This window comes from Rhamphochromis longiceps, linkage group LG11, assembly GCF_057381845.1.
Source record: "Rhamphochromis longiceps isolate RC_006_pf linkage group LG11, R_longiceps_female_GT1.1, whole genome shotgun sequence".
Classification (NCBI taxonomy): domain Eukaryota; kingdom Metazoa; phylum Chordata; class Actinopteri; order Cichliformes; family Cichlidae; genus Rhamphochromis; species Rhamphochromis longiceps.
This window is the reverse complement of record NC_140567.1, coordinates 7,036,902-7,053,602: the sequence shown is the minus strand read 5'-3', so window position 1 is coordinate 7,053,602 and position 16,701 is coordinate 7,036,902. Positions and strand designations below refer to the sequence as shown.

At 41.7% G+C, this 16,701-nt stretch overlaps 1 protein-coding gene across 1 annotated transcript in view; it reads right to left on the bottom strand.

Moving 5' to 3' along the window:
• LOC146658467 (dolichyl-diphosphooligosaccharide--protein glycosyltransferase subunit STT3B-like) overlaps positions 1–16,701 on the bottom strand; it is a 75,874-nt gene that overhangs the window by 9,259 nt on the left and 49,914 nt on the right. The window contains exons 6-9 of the mRNA XM_085422082.1: positions 12,932–13,030; positions 12,361–12,507; positions 9,227–9,275; positions 8,250–8,404 (exon numbers count right to left, since the gene is read on the bottom strand). Coding sequence (XP_085278208.1) covers positions 8,250–8,404; positions 9,227–9,275; positions 12,361–12,507; positions 12,932–13,030 — 450 coding nt within the window. The remainder of the gene's footprint in view (positions 1–8,249; positions 8,405–9,226; positions 9,276–12,360; positions 12,508–12,931; positions 13,031–16,701) is intronic.

Sequence of the window (16,701 nt, the reverse complement as noted above, 5' to 3'; positions counted from 1 at the left end):
ACAGCACAAAATCAAACACAAAGCCAAATGTGCATGTGTGGCTTTATTCATGGAGTGAAAGATCAAAGCCTATCTGTGGAGTGATTAGGAGGGAACAGGTAGAGAGCAACAAAAAAAAACTGCCAAGGGAGAGAGGAGCAGCGAAACAAGTAAACAACAAAGTGGTGCAAGGAAGAAAGTGCAATAACCAGCCGGAGGAGAAAGACGGACTTCAAACTGGTAGGTAGGTCTCTAACCCGATGTTTTATGTTTCCATATCAGCAACAGAGATTTCATTCTTCTCAACCAGGAACAAAAACTATGATATAAGCAAGCAAGAGGCTGGTGTTGTGAGTTTCAGTGCTAAAACAGTTAAATTAGCACCTCTGAGAGAGTCCATCACAAATAATGCACTTTGTACGGTCAATGAAAAAATTATTTGAACCTCAGCTGATTTTGTCTATAATTTCAATGGTCGGTTTATTTGAGCAGTGAGAGACAGAACAAAAATTTAAAAAAAAAACCCAGAAAAATGCATTTCAAAAAATGTATAAATTTGCATTTTCAGGAATGAAATAAGTATTTGATCCCCATCAATCAGCAAGATTTCTGGCTCCCAGGTATATATTTTATCCAGGTAACGAGCTGACATTGGGAGCCTTCTCAAGAAGCAATCAATCCATCAGATTCCAAACTCTGCACCATAGCCAGGACCAAAGAGCTTTCAAAGGATGTCAGGGACAAGACTGTGGACCTACACAAGGCTGGAATGGGCTACAAGACCATCGCCAAGCAGCTGGGGGACAAGGTGACGACCGTTGGTGCGATTATTCGCAAATGGAAGAACCATAAAATAACTGCCAATCTCCCTCGGTCCAGAGCTCCACGCAAGATCTCACCTTATCGATAATGAGAACTGTGTGGAACCAACCCAGAACTACTCGGGAGGAACTTGTCAATGGTCTCAAGGCAGCTAAGACCACAGTCACCATGAAAACAGTTGTAACACAGTAAACCACGAAGGACTGAAATCCTGCAGTCCCTCTGCTCAAGAAAGCACATGTACGTTTGAAGCTTGCCACTGAACACCTCAATGGTTCAGAGGAGGACTGGGTGAAGTGTTGTGGTCAGATGAGACCAAATCGAGCTATTTGGCATCAACTCAACTCGCCGTGTTTGGAGGAAGAAAAATACTGCCCATGACTCCAAGGACAGCATCCCCACCAACAATAGATCCACCAACCATTCGATTGGTAGATGACCTGCACTACCACCTGAGTCACAGCTGCCCCCTCAGTCAGGCAGATTTTTGCTTTAGTGGATTGAATTGTCTGTGCTTCTCATGCAATGTTCCTTCTCTTCCTAATGAACTTCACTGTCATTCCCTTACCTGCCAAACAAACCAATCAGCATTGGACTCATAGATATCCTCCTGGGAAGCAGACTATTCATTTATGTCCTCTGTAATAGTCTGTGATGTACTAAATAGAGGACAACTTCATTGATATCTGGTGTGTTTGGGTGGCCTCTGTTATCTCCAGAGAGGCAGGAAATCACAAAAAGAGTTCAATGGGAAGATTCTTTTTTCATCTGTTCTCAGGAGGATACGATTGCTGTTAAGGCAAGTGCTGAATTCCCAGCGTCTTTGTGCAGTCACAGAGCTGTGTGAGCAGATGCCAACACAAGACCACAGTCTGCATGAACTCAAGACCTTTTGTACAAACGAGTTACCGCTGGTCAATGGCACTGATTCTCTCCTAGTGTGACAGCTAACCTTGAAATACTGCAGAATCATATCTCTATCTATACACACACACACACACACACACACACACACACACACACACACACACGGTGGGCCATTTATATGGATACACCGTAATAACATGGGAATGGTTGGTGATATTAAAGTCCTGTTTGTGCCACATTAGTATATGTGACCCGGTTACTGCGTTCACCAGATATCAACACAATTTCGATCCGCTCCTCACGTGTTAACCTCTTCGACATGTCGGTGGCTGTGAACAAAGAGAAACTTGTAAATAACTCATGAAAGAATAAAGGTACGTTGAAACCAAGCACACCATTGTTTTTCTTGTGACATTACCAATAAGTCTGATGTGTCACATGGCCCTCTTCCTATTGAAAAAACAAAAGTTGTATCCAAGATGGCCGACTTCTAAATGCCCACCATGGTCACCACCCATCTTGAGGAGTTTGCCCCCTCACATATACTAATGTGCCACAAACAGGACTTTAATATCACCAACCATTCCCATGTTATTACGGTGTATCCATATAAATGGCCCACCCTGTATATCTATCTCTCTATACATCTATAGATACATATATATATCTATATGTATCTATCTCTGCATAAATACTTCAGGTTCCTGGATGGATTGTCAGACTTTGGGACCCCGCTGGATTCTGAAAGGTGTTTGTTGACACGATGAACAAACAAGAAGAATAAATTAATCCAAAGAGATAAATTAGTTCTCTGCCAAGTCGAGAGCTCAGGCAGAGGGCTAATTAATGTGTTCAGTGTCTTTTGTTTTTCTGTCTGCAAGATTACACAAAAACTAACAAGGCTGGATCTCCTTGATGGAGGGGTGGAACGTGGGCAAAACAAGAAGCCATTAAATCCTTGGTGCAAATGCAGTTTACACATTAAAACTGCAAGAAAGGAGAATGGCCTTGGCAGAGGGTTGTGCTTTCACAGTGTCCCTTCTAGCTTCATTAAAAGGATTTCCTACATCTGCACCATTTTACACACTACTTTTGTGCAAATGTTCTTACCTCGACCACAAACTATGCTCTGTATTCATGCTGATACAGGAGACACGATCAGTTTCCAGTGTTAACTGTTTAATCATTAATGTATCCAGTGCTCACGGTTGTGTAGACTGTACTTTGAAATGAGAAAGTTCTAATTAAATAACCACAGCACACAGATTCATTAGAACCAGGTCGGCATCCAAATTAGCAGAAGTGACCGAGGTGCTAAACTCCAAAATAATGTCAGGAGAAGATAATGATGCAGAATGAGAAAGCGAAAAGGAGACAAGGGAGAAGGGATGCAGTCTAAAGAAATGAACATGAAGAGGGCAACAACACACACACACACACACACACACACACACACACACACACACACACACACACACACACACACACACACACACACACACAATAGGAAGTAGTCTATTAATAAAAAAAAAATTTAAAAAAAAGGAATTAATCTTAGCCGCTCTTCTCTTCCAGATGTTCTCGGGCATGTGTGGACAGCTTTGAGTGCTGCTGCTATTTGGCGATCACTGAGTGGAAGCACTGTTCAGTCCCTTTGTACTTGTGGCTCTGTTAATGCACTGGATCCTCCTCCAGGCTGTCAAACCTGTGAATGTTTTCATTTTGAGGAATTCTCCTGGCTCCATTACTGACCTCATGTGCCGCCTTATGGGCTTGGACACCAAACTGACTGGAAACTGCCACAGCTGCAGAGCAAGCTCTCATCACCAGCAGATGCCTAACACATGAGGTGGTCAGTCTGAAGCAGGAGTTAAAGTTTCCTCTTTGAGCTTTAAATGCTGCCGATGAAACTGCAAAGTGCAGAGGTTCAGCTGGGAAGGGAACCAGTTAGAAATCTAAAAATAGCAGATTCACTGAACAAAGAGGCCCTGAACAGGACATCGCCACTTTTAAACCAGGTATCATTTTGCTTTTTCAACTCACTGCACTCATTCACATGACCAGTACCTATGAAATGATGATACTGTGCTAGTTATAAACACATCAGCACGATTTCATGCTGATAAATAATGCTAAAAACAAAACAAAACATGAAACTCCTAAATACAGACTGACAGCGGCTGGAGTGCAGAGAACATGGTTACTGTGTTTTCATCACCTGACAGAGGAAGATCAGGCTGTTCTGTTACTCTGAAAGCTAAGAATGTCTGATATACACAGGCCAAAAAAAAAAAACAGGATTACTTACGATTCCCTTGTTGCTGTAACTGCAAACTGATTTTGTTTCTCCAATGTTTGAGTAAATCCAAAAACAGTTTACAATCCAATCAATCTCACCTCAGGGTCTGCTTACTCAAAGCCCAACTCTGAGCAAATGCTGGCACTAAAAGCAGTTTTCTAGTCATAGGGACTACTCAAAGCGCCACACACTACAAGCTATATTCACCCTTTAACCCACATTCATACAACCCATTATTTTACACCCTTAGGCGCTTCATCCATGTTGCATCCACACCTGGACAGTGGGAGAAAGACTGAGTTCTTGGAGAAAATGTAGACATGCACGAGACCTAGAACAACATGAGAGCAAATCAAAAGGCTCTGTGCCAGAATTGTGGTAGAATTAGATCTGATAATAGATTATGTCTCACTGATGTTTTGTACTATACAACTCCACATGTGCAGACAGAGACCAGAGACTTCACTTACATTCTAGCTTAGCAACATGGCACAAAAAGAAGCTTTGTAGCAAAGGTTTTTTTACATTTATTTACTTATTGTTTGCGCCAGGCTTTTCCACCCTGGCTCTCTGGAATGGGTCACTATATGAGCCACAGCAGTCATCATTCTGAGTTGTTACGACTCAATAAGCTCTGACTGATCCATCGGATGTCATCAGACTTGGGAACAAAGCAGACGTCTCCCATCCCCTCCACAGCAGGGCAGGCTGATAACCGAAGGGTCTCAAAACTAAGTAAGCTGTGAGCTAGTACTACTGAAAGAAAAAGATTAATAAGAAGGCAGAATGTGTATTTTTATAGATCCAGCAAGGATCTGCATAATAAATGATTTAATTAACATAATACCTGTGCATGGTGGTGCCTTTCTTTCTAATAACGAAGGCATTTCATTAGAAACTGATGGGGAACAACATACAAAATGCAGAAGGCAGAACAACTGGGGGAAGAATGATCTCAACTCCAGCTGAGAGCAGAGGGTGTGACTGAAAGCTCCATCAAGCCCGGTGCAGTTTAATCTGTGCTTTTATTGCTCAGCTAGCAGCTTGATGCTCACCAGTGTAATGCACTCTATATTACCAAAGTGAGAGTTCCTGCATTAGAGTGACAGGTTTTATTGAGCTTTTAATTGTAAAATAACAATGAGTAAACCTGGGACAGATTGGGGTGATATTCATTTATCCAGAGCCCAAATTCCACCTGACTGACAGTTACATGAAAGCCTTCAGAGTGCAACGGTGAAAGCTTTCTTCTTTGTCAACAACATCTCAGGAAGGGGCACTCGAGCATTTGACTGGATCTCAACAGAGGTGGGAAGCAATGAAGTACAAAGACTTCATGACTGTACTTAAGTACATTTTTCAGGTATCTGTACTTTACGTTAGTATTTACTTTTCTTTTTACTTTCTACTCCTTACATTTTATGTGAGTTGCTAACTAAAGTTCCAGCTGCTGTATTTCACAGCACAGCTAACTTCTGTATAACAATTTCTTTTATTTATGTATTAATCACATTATTGTATTGTGTGATGCCTTGGTGCCACTGAATTTTAGCACTTCTCACACTCATGCAGGTAGACAGATGGTGGGGGTCTGGTAAGGAAGTTGGGGGAAGCAGACAACTCCACCGGAAGAATCTTTTGTCTCTTCCACATCTTTGGGAGGTAGCAAGGGAGTGTGAACCTTAAGGTGTGAACAGCTGTGTACTGCCTTTTGTTCCTGGAGAAGGTATTTAACTGAGAGCCATGCTGGGCTCAGGGGAGACTCTGCTGACCGTCTGCCCCACGATCATGCAGGCTCTTCACCAAGCTTGGTTTTCTGTTCTTTGTTTGTGATTAAAGATTGTTAGCTACCGCTCACCGCTTCTCTGCAGGATTTATTATAATGGAAAACTTCCACAACACTTCAGACCAACTGTGTTATTTAATAGTTGCATAACAATCCTCTGCAGGTTAGTGAAGGATAACCAGGTTAGTTTGCGGTACTGTGATGGATTTAAAATAAAGAACAGTGTGTGGCTGGTGCACAGTGACTGTGGTTATGGTCAGAGTTAGGTTACATTAAGTGTAGCAGAGATTCATATGGATTTTTAGCTGATGATGCTTAGATGAATTCACTGAATTCCACCTTTATACCATCTAGAAAACAGAGAGCATAAACAGCGTACTGTCAGTGTAGAGCAGGGGTAGGCAACTCCAGGACTTAGGTGCCGGTGTCCTGCAGGTTTTAGACGTGTCCTTGATCCAACACAAAGAGGATGTGTAGATACGTAGAGGATGGACTTCAGCCAGGAAAAGTCATGAAACATCTGCTGACATCTGGTTGAATTGAGTTGTGTACATCCACAAAGAGCAGCAGGTCAGCTGATCACAGCCTGTACACTAAGAAAATCTACTGAAGCTCTCAATAGTAATTATTGAGAGTGTGATTCTTTTCCCCACACTGAGCCAATACAACTGATTTTAGGATTCCACCTCTGCTGAATCAACTTTAACTCCTGACTGTACTCAAGTTCCCGTTTAGAGGCCTGTACTTTTTTACTTTTACTTGAGTACAAAAGTTGGATAAGTACTTCAACTTTTACTGGAGTATTTTTAACAGTAGTATTCGTACTTTTATTCAAGTACAGAATGTCTGCACTTTTGCCAGCTCTGGATCTCAGTGTGTGAATAGTAAAGAACAGTGTTTGCTCCTCACTGAGAACTTTGCTGCTGAAGCCACAGAAGTAAAAAAACACATTCACTGGACTTTGTGAGCCTGCAGATATCGACTGAGTAAATAGCAGGAGGCAAACTGTGGTGCACTCGGGTCAGGAATATTGTGCAACTGTGTTGTTAGGGTGAGCGCTCATCCTCAAGTCAAAAGACGGCTCCTATTTAAAGGTGATGGACATTAAATGAGCCTATTAAAAGGGACAACGTTTACTTGAGCTACATAAATGATATTAATATATTAAGTACTTTGTCATGAGTCATCTTCTCTAAATGACTTTGATGAAATGCCTCCACATTTGAAATACTTAAATCAGCCTTGTTAAGAGTTGCATCACTCTGCTAGCATGTATTTGTCAGATTAGCATTTCTTATTGTTTGCAGTGTCAGAAAGACTCAAAGAGAAACAGATTAAAAAGCTTCCAGAAGGGATTTGATGGTTATTTTACCAACCAGCCATCAAAACTCATCTGTTACAGCACTGCACACATTGATGGCTCTCCAGTGCATAATGGAACCTTATTATAGTTATTCTTTATCGCTTTGGCACAGTCCTTGTAATGTTTCTGAAGTTCATCTTCAACAAAACAGCTCACGCATGAAGACAAAATTAGAGATAATCTGAAAAAAGATGGGACTCACCTCAAACTTTTCATTTATGCGTAATGTGTAAAGTGTGTGTGTGCTGATGAAAGAATGCGTCTCTGAGGATAACTGACTGCTGCTCTGCATACTACATCACAATCACACTTTTACATTCTCTGCAGAGAAAAGGGTGCATTTACCTTTACGTGTATTGTGAGGGGAAAATATTTTTCCTCCAGTGGTCACACAACACTGTAAACAGCAGGTACAGTAACCGGAAAGTGAACGCATACACAGCACTGTACAAATTCTGTAGCTCAACACCATCAAAAACCCATGTGCAGCAATATGCAACAGTACATCACCGTAAGACAACAGAACTTGGAGGACATCCTGTAGCTTCCTTTGGAGCTTACCGGTCATGCTTTTACTCAGTTTACCGAGCACATCCACCTTCTGTATACTCTGCTGTCTTCTTCCTGCACCTCTCCGCATATCCTTTTAACAATCCTAACAATAACTGCACAGCTTACAATTACACAGCTGGTGGCCAGGCTAGCTAGCTAGGTAGCGGGAGGAGCTCTGAACAGACTCAAGAACAGTAACGACGGACAGAGGATGAAAAATAAAGAGCAGAGATCCACCAATATTTCTTTTCTGGTTGGTGCTTCAATGCTGGACTTTTACACCAGCTCAGACAGCTCCTACCCTCACCATTACCAGGTGAGATCAAGATTAGCTGTTACTCAGGGCTAACAGGTGGTTTTAGCATCAACACAATCACCTGTGCCACCAAGTTTGCAAGAATAAGTGAAAAAGGAGTCTGTTCTAAGTGCTTCTGTGGAAAGATTAATGCTAATGAGCCACATGTCTCCTTTAAAAGTGGCAACAAAAATAGAGGATCGACACACAGAAGCATTTCACTAAGAGCAAGCGATGAGGAGTGCTCCACGTTTTAGGGGAAAAAAATTATTTATTCTGTTCTTACCAAAGACACGTTCATCGTTGATGTTCTTTATGCAGAACCAGAGGCCTGCTGGGAAGGTGCAGACGAGGATGTGAAGATCAAAGAAGAAGGACACCCAGGTGGTGGGTTGGTGCTCTGATACCGAAGCGATGATTGGAATGTGGATCTTAGCATAGCTGTGAAGAGCGCAGGAAATAAAACAGTTAATAAAAGGAAGTGAAAAAAGGGGGTCTCTATAAACTCTATATGAACTGTTGTCAATCAGAACAGTTAACATCCACCCGACTCACACCAATAAAGCAACGGTGTTGATGGTGAACATGTGAGAGCTCATGCAGACAGCAGAGAATCAGGTTTGGCTGATGTCAGTTATCTTGGGTCCGAGCGTGACCCAATTAGTTTTACTGCACTGCAGCAGAAAACTTAACACCCTTCAAAAAAAATAAAAAATAAAAAATAAAAAAACTGAAAAAAAATTACTGAGGCATGTACGTACACACGCACATATACACACACCCATGTGCACATTCACTCAGTGAGAGTTTTGCAGTTTACAGCTGATGCTGCAGTCTGGCAGTTCTCTGTAAGCCCTGATCTGGGAGCAGAGAAGGGGAGCATTATCTGGTTGGGATTTTATGATGGGGCAGGATGACGTGCTGACTTGATTCGCCAATGGCAAAAAAATAAATAAATAAATAAATTCTGGGAGCTAGAATGAGGGGGGAGGCAAGGCTACGGCATTTGCTTTGCTGTAATGCATTTAATTTGGCTTAAAGGTGAGGACGCTACTTGAAAAATGCAGTGATTTCTACAACTGAGTGACAACTTTTGTCTCTCTGCATGAGAGGGAAAAAAAACACAAAAACACACATGCCGTGAGATGGAGTAAAGCTGAATAAATGAGATTTTCATGGTAAATCAGTGTGGAATAAATCTGCTGTGAAACTGACTGACTGTACCTGCATGAGTAACTGTGCTACTACAGAGTTTTGGCTTACCCGGTATCCCAGAGGGAGTAGAAACGCCCACTCCATGGAGCAATGTAACCTGAGAAAGGAACACACAACATCCATATGAACTTGAACCCTGCTCACAATGTATTCACATTCACATCCACACATGGCTGTGGACGGTCAGTGATCTGTGTATTCTGTCACACACCGGTGGAACAATTAATTGGTCCGCTACGCTCCTCCTGCATGTATCGATCATGAAATTACTCTCTGATGTGGGCGGTGCGATGATAAATGAGAGCAGGGAAACTAATCACCGCCGTTAGAGAGCCAGCAGGTGGTCCTTTTCTATGCGGATAATAGATCAGTGCTTCTATTGTCTTACTGATTCCAGTCAGAGAGCGCTATTGTTTTACACGAAGCATCTCAATGACCTTAGATGAGGGCTATAATTACCTGGCCTGCACTCAGTATCCAAAGAAGACCTAATGGCACTAAAGGTTCAGGTGATTTCGGGTACAAAGTAATAAAGCACATTTGTCAAAGACTTGCAAAACTCACAGGTCAAATCAATCCTTATGTATTGTACATTCATCCCATTTTTTAAACCCTGGCTTCTGATTGGCTGTCATCTGCAAGAAGAAGGTTTGAACAGCAAGTTGGTGGGTCTCTGCACATCCATCAAACTTACAGTATGTGTAACATAATAGGACGTGCGTAAGCCCACTATAAAGAAGCTGCACAGTGTCTTATTACATAAGACCCCAGAATAAATACTTATAATTTACAATTCAATTATAAATTATATTTCTGTGACATTTTAATAAGGAAAGCTGCTGCTTCCTCTGTAGTGGGGGTCAGAGGGCAGCGCCGCATGTGTGATTTGACAGATTTTTAAACCAGATGCCGCTCCTGAAACTTTCACTTGTTAGGCGAACGTGTAAACCACTACACTCCAGAGTCATGTCCACATCTTTTAAATATTTCATCTAAGGATCCTACGATCTTTTCTGGGATCACAATTCATGCAAAAGTAAAGTATCATCTGTTTTCTTAAAAAAAAGTTCAGACTTTTTTGTTAAGCAGACAAACATGATGCTGGCTTTGGCAGATGTTACATTTGAAGAACATGTATTTGTCTTGTTTAGGCTCCCGAAAGATTTAAGATCTGTACTGTTCAAACTCTAAGGTCAAAGTACTTTGAAAAACTGAGGCATACATTTAAATTTAAAGTTATACACAGATGTTCACTCACTAGACTGATAGAGAAATAACATCCAAAGTTTATAAAGCTAAATGTGTGGAACTAAGATTTGGAAAACGACATCTCTGCAGAGGATTGGAAACCATCTGATGTGGTGAAGCCATGTGAAGCAACTAAAAGTACCTTCAGGGGAACTGCATAAAGCCAAGTCAATCACACTACAATGCAGTTTTTGGTCCATTACATCTTTCTTAGTGAATCCATCCTAGCGGTCAGGTTCTCCTTTCAACAAGATTACAATGCTCTGAGAGGACTGATTTCAACTGTGTGATCATTTGAGGTTGTTTTTAATGGTTCTTCTGAACTGACAAGCGTTCCTACTTTTTTGTCCATCCCATTCACACCAACTGAGATCCATGAAGTAAGAGAGCCACTTCCCCGTGTAATGCCACGCGCTTCAACAGCACTCTGCGGCACAGAGGAGAGTGACAGCCTAATGATATAGTGAGAGATTTCTTAGCCCTGATGTGTCAGAACAGAGTGATTTAGAAAAGCTCACCTGTGCACCGCAGTGCATTTCAGCTGAATGACCTGCCCATTCGCTTTCATTCTAGTGCTGATTACAGTTCATCCGTAGAAAGCAGAACTATTATCTCTGACAGAGTAAAGGCTCCATCATGGAAATTGCCATCACAATCACGTTTGCTCAGTCGTTCTTGTGTCGTTCCTCTCACAGCATCATTTTTCCCCTAATAGCGATGGACTGTGTAACAGGACATTACTTCCTTATACCGCTCATGAAAAATCCCAGACTAACGCCATGCTGTTCTGACTTATCATTACCCTTTGGAGATATGTTAAATGCTGCACACACGTGGAACTGAGTGACTAGCCAACTCAAGAATAGCTTCTGTCAAGTCTTAATAACCATGTCTTACCATGAAAACAGAAATATTATGTAATTATAGGATTGTATGTGTAAAAATCCATCCCTTTGTATACAGTCTGCAGTCATAAGGAATACACAACAAGACTGTATTAGGCTGTCACTATGTATTTAAGCGCCTTGAGGCGACTGTTGTTGTGATTTGGCGCTATATAAATAAAATTGAATTGAAAAACTGAATTATGGGAAAATGTGCCAAAGACTGCAGCTGCATGACACATTCTGCCCCTACTCCCAGCACGAACTGCAAAATGTTGTAAAACTGCACAGCATATAAGCATGAGCTTGGGAAAAGCTAGTTAAATCACTTTTGAGCAAAAACCCCAAAGCTTTAAAAGAATTTTACACTGATGAGTCTCTATGTCCAGTTTGTGTCCCAGTGCCCACTGAGACCACCGTCACAGCTCTCTCCAGGCAAAGAGCAAAAATCTGCACATCCAAGTAAAAACCTGCAAGTGCAAGACCAAAAAGAACCAGAAGATTTGGAAATAAAGTGAAACTATTAGTGTTTTGATACTTTACTAAGCAGGAGCCAAATATCGTGCAGATTTTCCGAGATTTTTTGGCCTCTGCATGATCATTTACACAGGAACGTGTATATCCTGACAGCAGAAGGTCCATGTTCACAGACTGCATTGACACCTGTGAGGACAAACGGTTGAATGGACCATCAGGAATGGGCACCGTTTGGATTTAGACTGTTGTAAAAGTGAACACGTGTCATTAAAGTGGATAGGGCTCTGCCTTCAGACACACATGGTGTTAGTGGAACCTCCATGATCAGTGACACCAGGGCAGCGTTCCCATAGGAAGATACAGTATTTAGACCAGGGTCATCAATGTTATCAAATCTTTCTGGAGTGACTGCATTTCCAAATTGTTAACATAACATAGGATGTTCTCAGCACTAAAAAAAACAAACTTAGATTAAACTTTACTGCATGTCATTTCTCTGCTTCTCGCCACATATTTATCTATCTTTACTACACATTGTCAAATAAACAACCAGCCTTCTAATAGATAACCAACCTGTGTATGTCAGATAGATGACAGAGAGAAAAACAACTCCAGCAGCCAGAGAGACTCCCAAGAAGAAGAGAGTCTGGAACTCCTGCCTGGTCAGTCTGTCCTTTAGGTACTGCAGGAAGGCGTAGACCTGTAGCAGCACAAACACACCTGCAGAGACAGTGCAAACAAGACTGGGTTTAAGATCTGAAATAAACACAACCAGAAAATATATGCAGAACTGTTTAAAGTCACCAGAAGAGAAGCAAACCGAGAAGTTGTATCTGACAAAGTAAAAATGAAGCTGCAGATAATTACATCTTTTTTTAGAGCACGCAAAGCAAATGCTTCCATGGAAATGAGCAAACATCATAGGCAAGACGTGCATTCAATCTACACTTCAGCCTTCACAGTAGAAATCTAGCTTTTAGCATACTGTGCAGTGTTTGACAAAGCATGAGAGTAGTGCAGATTTTTTTTGCAAGTATAAAAATGATTCTGCTGAATGTTAGAAAACCTGACTTGCTCCATAGCTTTGCAGTAAACAACTTCCAACAATACTTTCCACCCTTACCCCAGGTGACTGGTTACTGACCTGCTGCAGCCATGTGTTCACTGGTCCTGATTGGCTGAAAGCCCACAAATGGGATCTGCATGGACAGGATGAGGCCGATGATGTAGAAAGTGCTGTAGGCTGCAGGAAGACAACAACCAGTTAAGACCAGATGAGCACAGTCAACTGTGTTACATGTGTTTACTTTCACTCATCAGTCTGAATCTAATCCAGTCAGCACACTGGCCAACTGATGAATAGATTCTATTAACAAGCGCAGCGTGTACATGCAAGTCTATCCGGTTCCTCTGAGCCCCACATTTGCTGACAGAATCCTTCACTGTACTGATCATACAATAATTTTAGTTTATTTTAACTCAGTTCCACAAATTCCATGCAGCTGCACAAAACACTCATTACAGCACTGCAAACCACCACAGCTGAAAACAAACCGCTATTAATCAAACCGCATCCCCTTTTTTATTTTTCCTCTGAAACTAAACTTGGTATTTGCGACGTCTTTTTATGTGTCATTAAGAATCAGTGCGCTCCGGGCAACTTCCAGTGTAAGAAGTGGGTAAGCAGAGGCTTTCATTTGAGCCGTTCACAATGACAGAATGACCTTTCACTGCAGAAACAACACTGTACAGATCTCACAGATGTAAGTACTTCATCACATGAGGCAGCACACAATTTACATCATACAGAAAACCTGAACTGGACAGAAGGACCTACAACTGGCACATTAATCTTAATTTAAAAAAACGTGTTCCTGTTTAACATGCACAAATGCATCTGTGGCAGCTACTGTGTTTCTAATTACCAGAGACTTGGGGAATGTGTTGGTAATGTGAATAAATGAAACAGAATGTCTGCGATTCAAAGAAAGATGGAGCCTGAGAAGAAATGGCGTTTGTGATTTTAGAAGAGCTGCAAACAAACCCAGAAAGGTCCTTGACGCTGAACACAACAAAAAGAAAGAAACAAAGAAGGCCTTTTGAGCCTAAATTATGAATGACAGTGTAAGAGCGACTTAAGAGTTCAAATGATTTACACACTTGGGAGTCAGCGGCACAACCAGACAACAGGCTGTAAAATATGTCGACTAAACCTGAAAACCATTTCAAATGAGCGCTCAGGGATCAGACACACTTAAACAGAGCTTCAGGAATAAAAGCCTCCAAACAAGTCCTGCTAGTTAATAAAAAAAATAAAAAATTGCACTACACAGCTAATGAAACAACAGGCTAACACGCAAGCTGAGAATGTGCACTTGCTAGAGCCATCTGACTCATGTTTCTATACTTGTTTCTATATTCTATTTGTACAGCTCCAGATCACAACATCAGTTATTTGGAGGAGCTTAATATTTTAAGGCAGGGGTGTCAAACATAAGGCCCGTGGGCCAGAATCGACTGGTCAAATACTGGCCCACTGAACAGCTTTGACAAATGTTTAGTAGGACAGACCTCCCAACGACCATCCACACCATCTTATATTATGATATCTCAGGAAATAAATGTGCAGTTGAACTTCTTTACACTGGCAGAAAGGAGAGTTTCCCTGGTCGGGCCCATTTAAGATCAAGGTGTGCCCACAATGTAAAAATCCTCACTAACACTGGAGAACAACAAGACGATGGGGGTTTGCCTCGTTCTCCTCCAAGCTCGTTTGGTGGCCTGCCATCACAGACTACTGCCTCATGTCACGATATTGTAGGCTCTGCAGCTGCACATAATCACCTACAGCCTACTGTGTGGGTGTGTCTTGCTTTCTCTACTGCAGCTTAGGTACACCCCTCGACTGCATTTAATAATTAGGCCAGGGAACACTTGGGGACAGGAGCGCTTCAGAGTGGCTTTGTGGCTGTTAATGCTGCTCTATGGAGCAAAATCTTCATGTTCCTGCTCCAGACACTGTTTGATATTTTTAGAGCCAAATAACCTCAAGTTTGACCTAATCTGCAAAGAAGAGGACAGATCATCCAGGCCTTTATATCTTTGAGGCATACATATTTTAAACCATGTTTACCGTGGCTACACTTGCAGTGAATCCATAAAGGAGATTTCTTGTACCAAACTGACTGAATGGACAGGAAACAAGAATCAATGATGAAAACAGTGATGTCCTGCACAATGTTAGTTTAAGCAGTCGATGTATTTAAATAGAACATTAAGTGAATTGTTGCTGTATGCCAGGAGAAAACATAATGTGGTTGTCACTCTGTAACAATAGTAAGGATTCCAATTTCCACTTGAGCCTCAAAAAAGCACATCTAAGGGATGTGCGGGGTAGGGGTGTGTGGAGGGAGGTGGTTGGGTTCTACACCAATTTGTTCATGAGAAAGGAATCAAACATCAGCCCCCCACTGCTGTCTTCACAAGCTGACATGATTATTATTGCTATTGCACCGAGAGATGTCTCACTCCGACATACATACACTCAGTTTTCTTTTTAATATTCAAGCTGCCTTGACCCAACTGAAGGGAACAAAGAGGAACAGGAAGTTCAAATGTTCAACTATCCAATCAGATATGTACATTTCCTCTCCTCCTCTGGCAGTGCTCTAGAGATCCCCCACGTGTGGGCCCACAAAGCAGACTTTATATTTCCATGTAAAAGCAGTGCAGCTTGTTTGGTCGCTGACTCGATCAATCTCCCACCGTGACTGTCTTTTGATGACTGTAACATTATCATGGACGAGGAAAATGGAAACAAAGACTGCTGATGCCGGCCTGATCTGATTCACCAACTGCTGTGGTAAATTAATGTAAGGAAACACCTTGCTCTAGCCGCGCTGATGCACTGAGCTGAAACATTGATGCGCGTACAGTCTACTGTGATCAAACAGAATTAGACTTGAAATAAATCCTTTGTAAAAATGATATTTTGACATAAATTAGATTCAACACGACGGTGTGTTTTTCAAAGCTGTAGCTGCTGGGAGTGTATTGCATCACACTGAGAAGGGCTTTTATGATTCTGATGCTGATTAAAAGCGAACAGATTAAGTTTAGCAGAGACAGACTTGGAGCAGGGCTCCGTGTTTGATAATAGCTGTACCTAATGACCTTATAAGTCACATAAAGTGGAAATACAGAACTACACTAATATGTATATAAAGCACATGCTTTCTGTTCTGATAGGTGGAGCTGCTTTCACTGATAAACTGTTGGGAACCTTACATAAGAAAATATTCAGGCACACATCCATCTCAAAGACATTACTATCACACCACTGTGTATTACTGTAGAGTCTTTACCTTACAGCAGCTTAAGGTGGCTGTTTTGGTGCTTGGTGCAATATAGAGTGTGCTTCCCAGGTAATATTAATGGCTGTCACTTTTTATTCTATATTTGCCTGAGTCTTGACTCGTTTATTAGTGAACTACTTAAAGTGTTATTTTGCTCTTATTTTGGAAATTTAGTGGCTGTGTACCAGCGAGCCCCAGCCTTCACGTTGCTGTTGTGTCAGTTCTTCATATCATTTAACCACTTCTCCAGAAAGTCTGTTGTTTTGAAGTTGGGCAAAACTTTCCATAGCCGGGGGAACTGGGGCCGATATGTGTGATATGATCACAATCATATCAGCCGGGCGCTGTGTACCTGGAGTCGAGTTTTTATGACCCATGCATGAACCCATACATTTTTAGACATAAGTTGTAATGGCCGCCATTTTCTTTGTGAGTCTTTATTGCATGGCGTGGCGCGATGTAATGTTTGCGTGTAAGGTTTAGTTTGAGTACCTGACGGCTCTTTTTTGCTTCTCATCCGCAAACTCTCTCCTTACTCTTTCACGTGACTCTTGCGTTG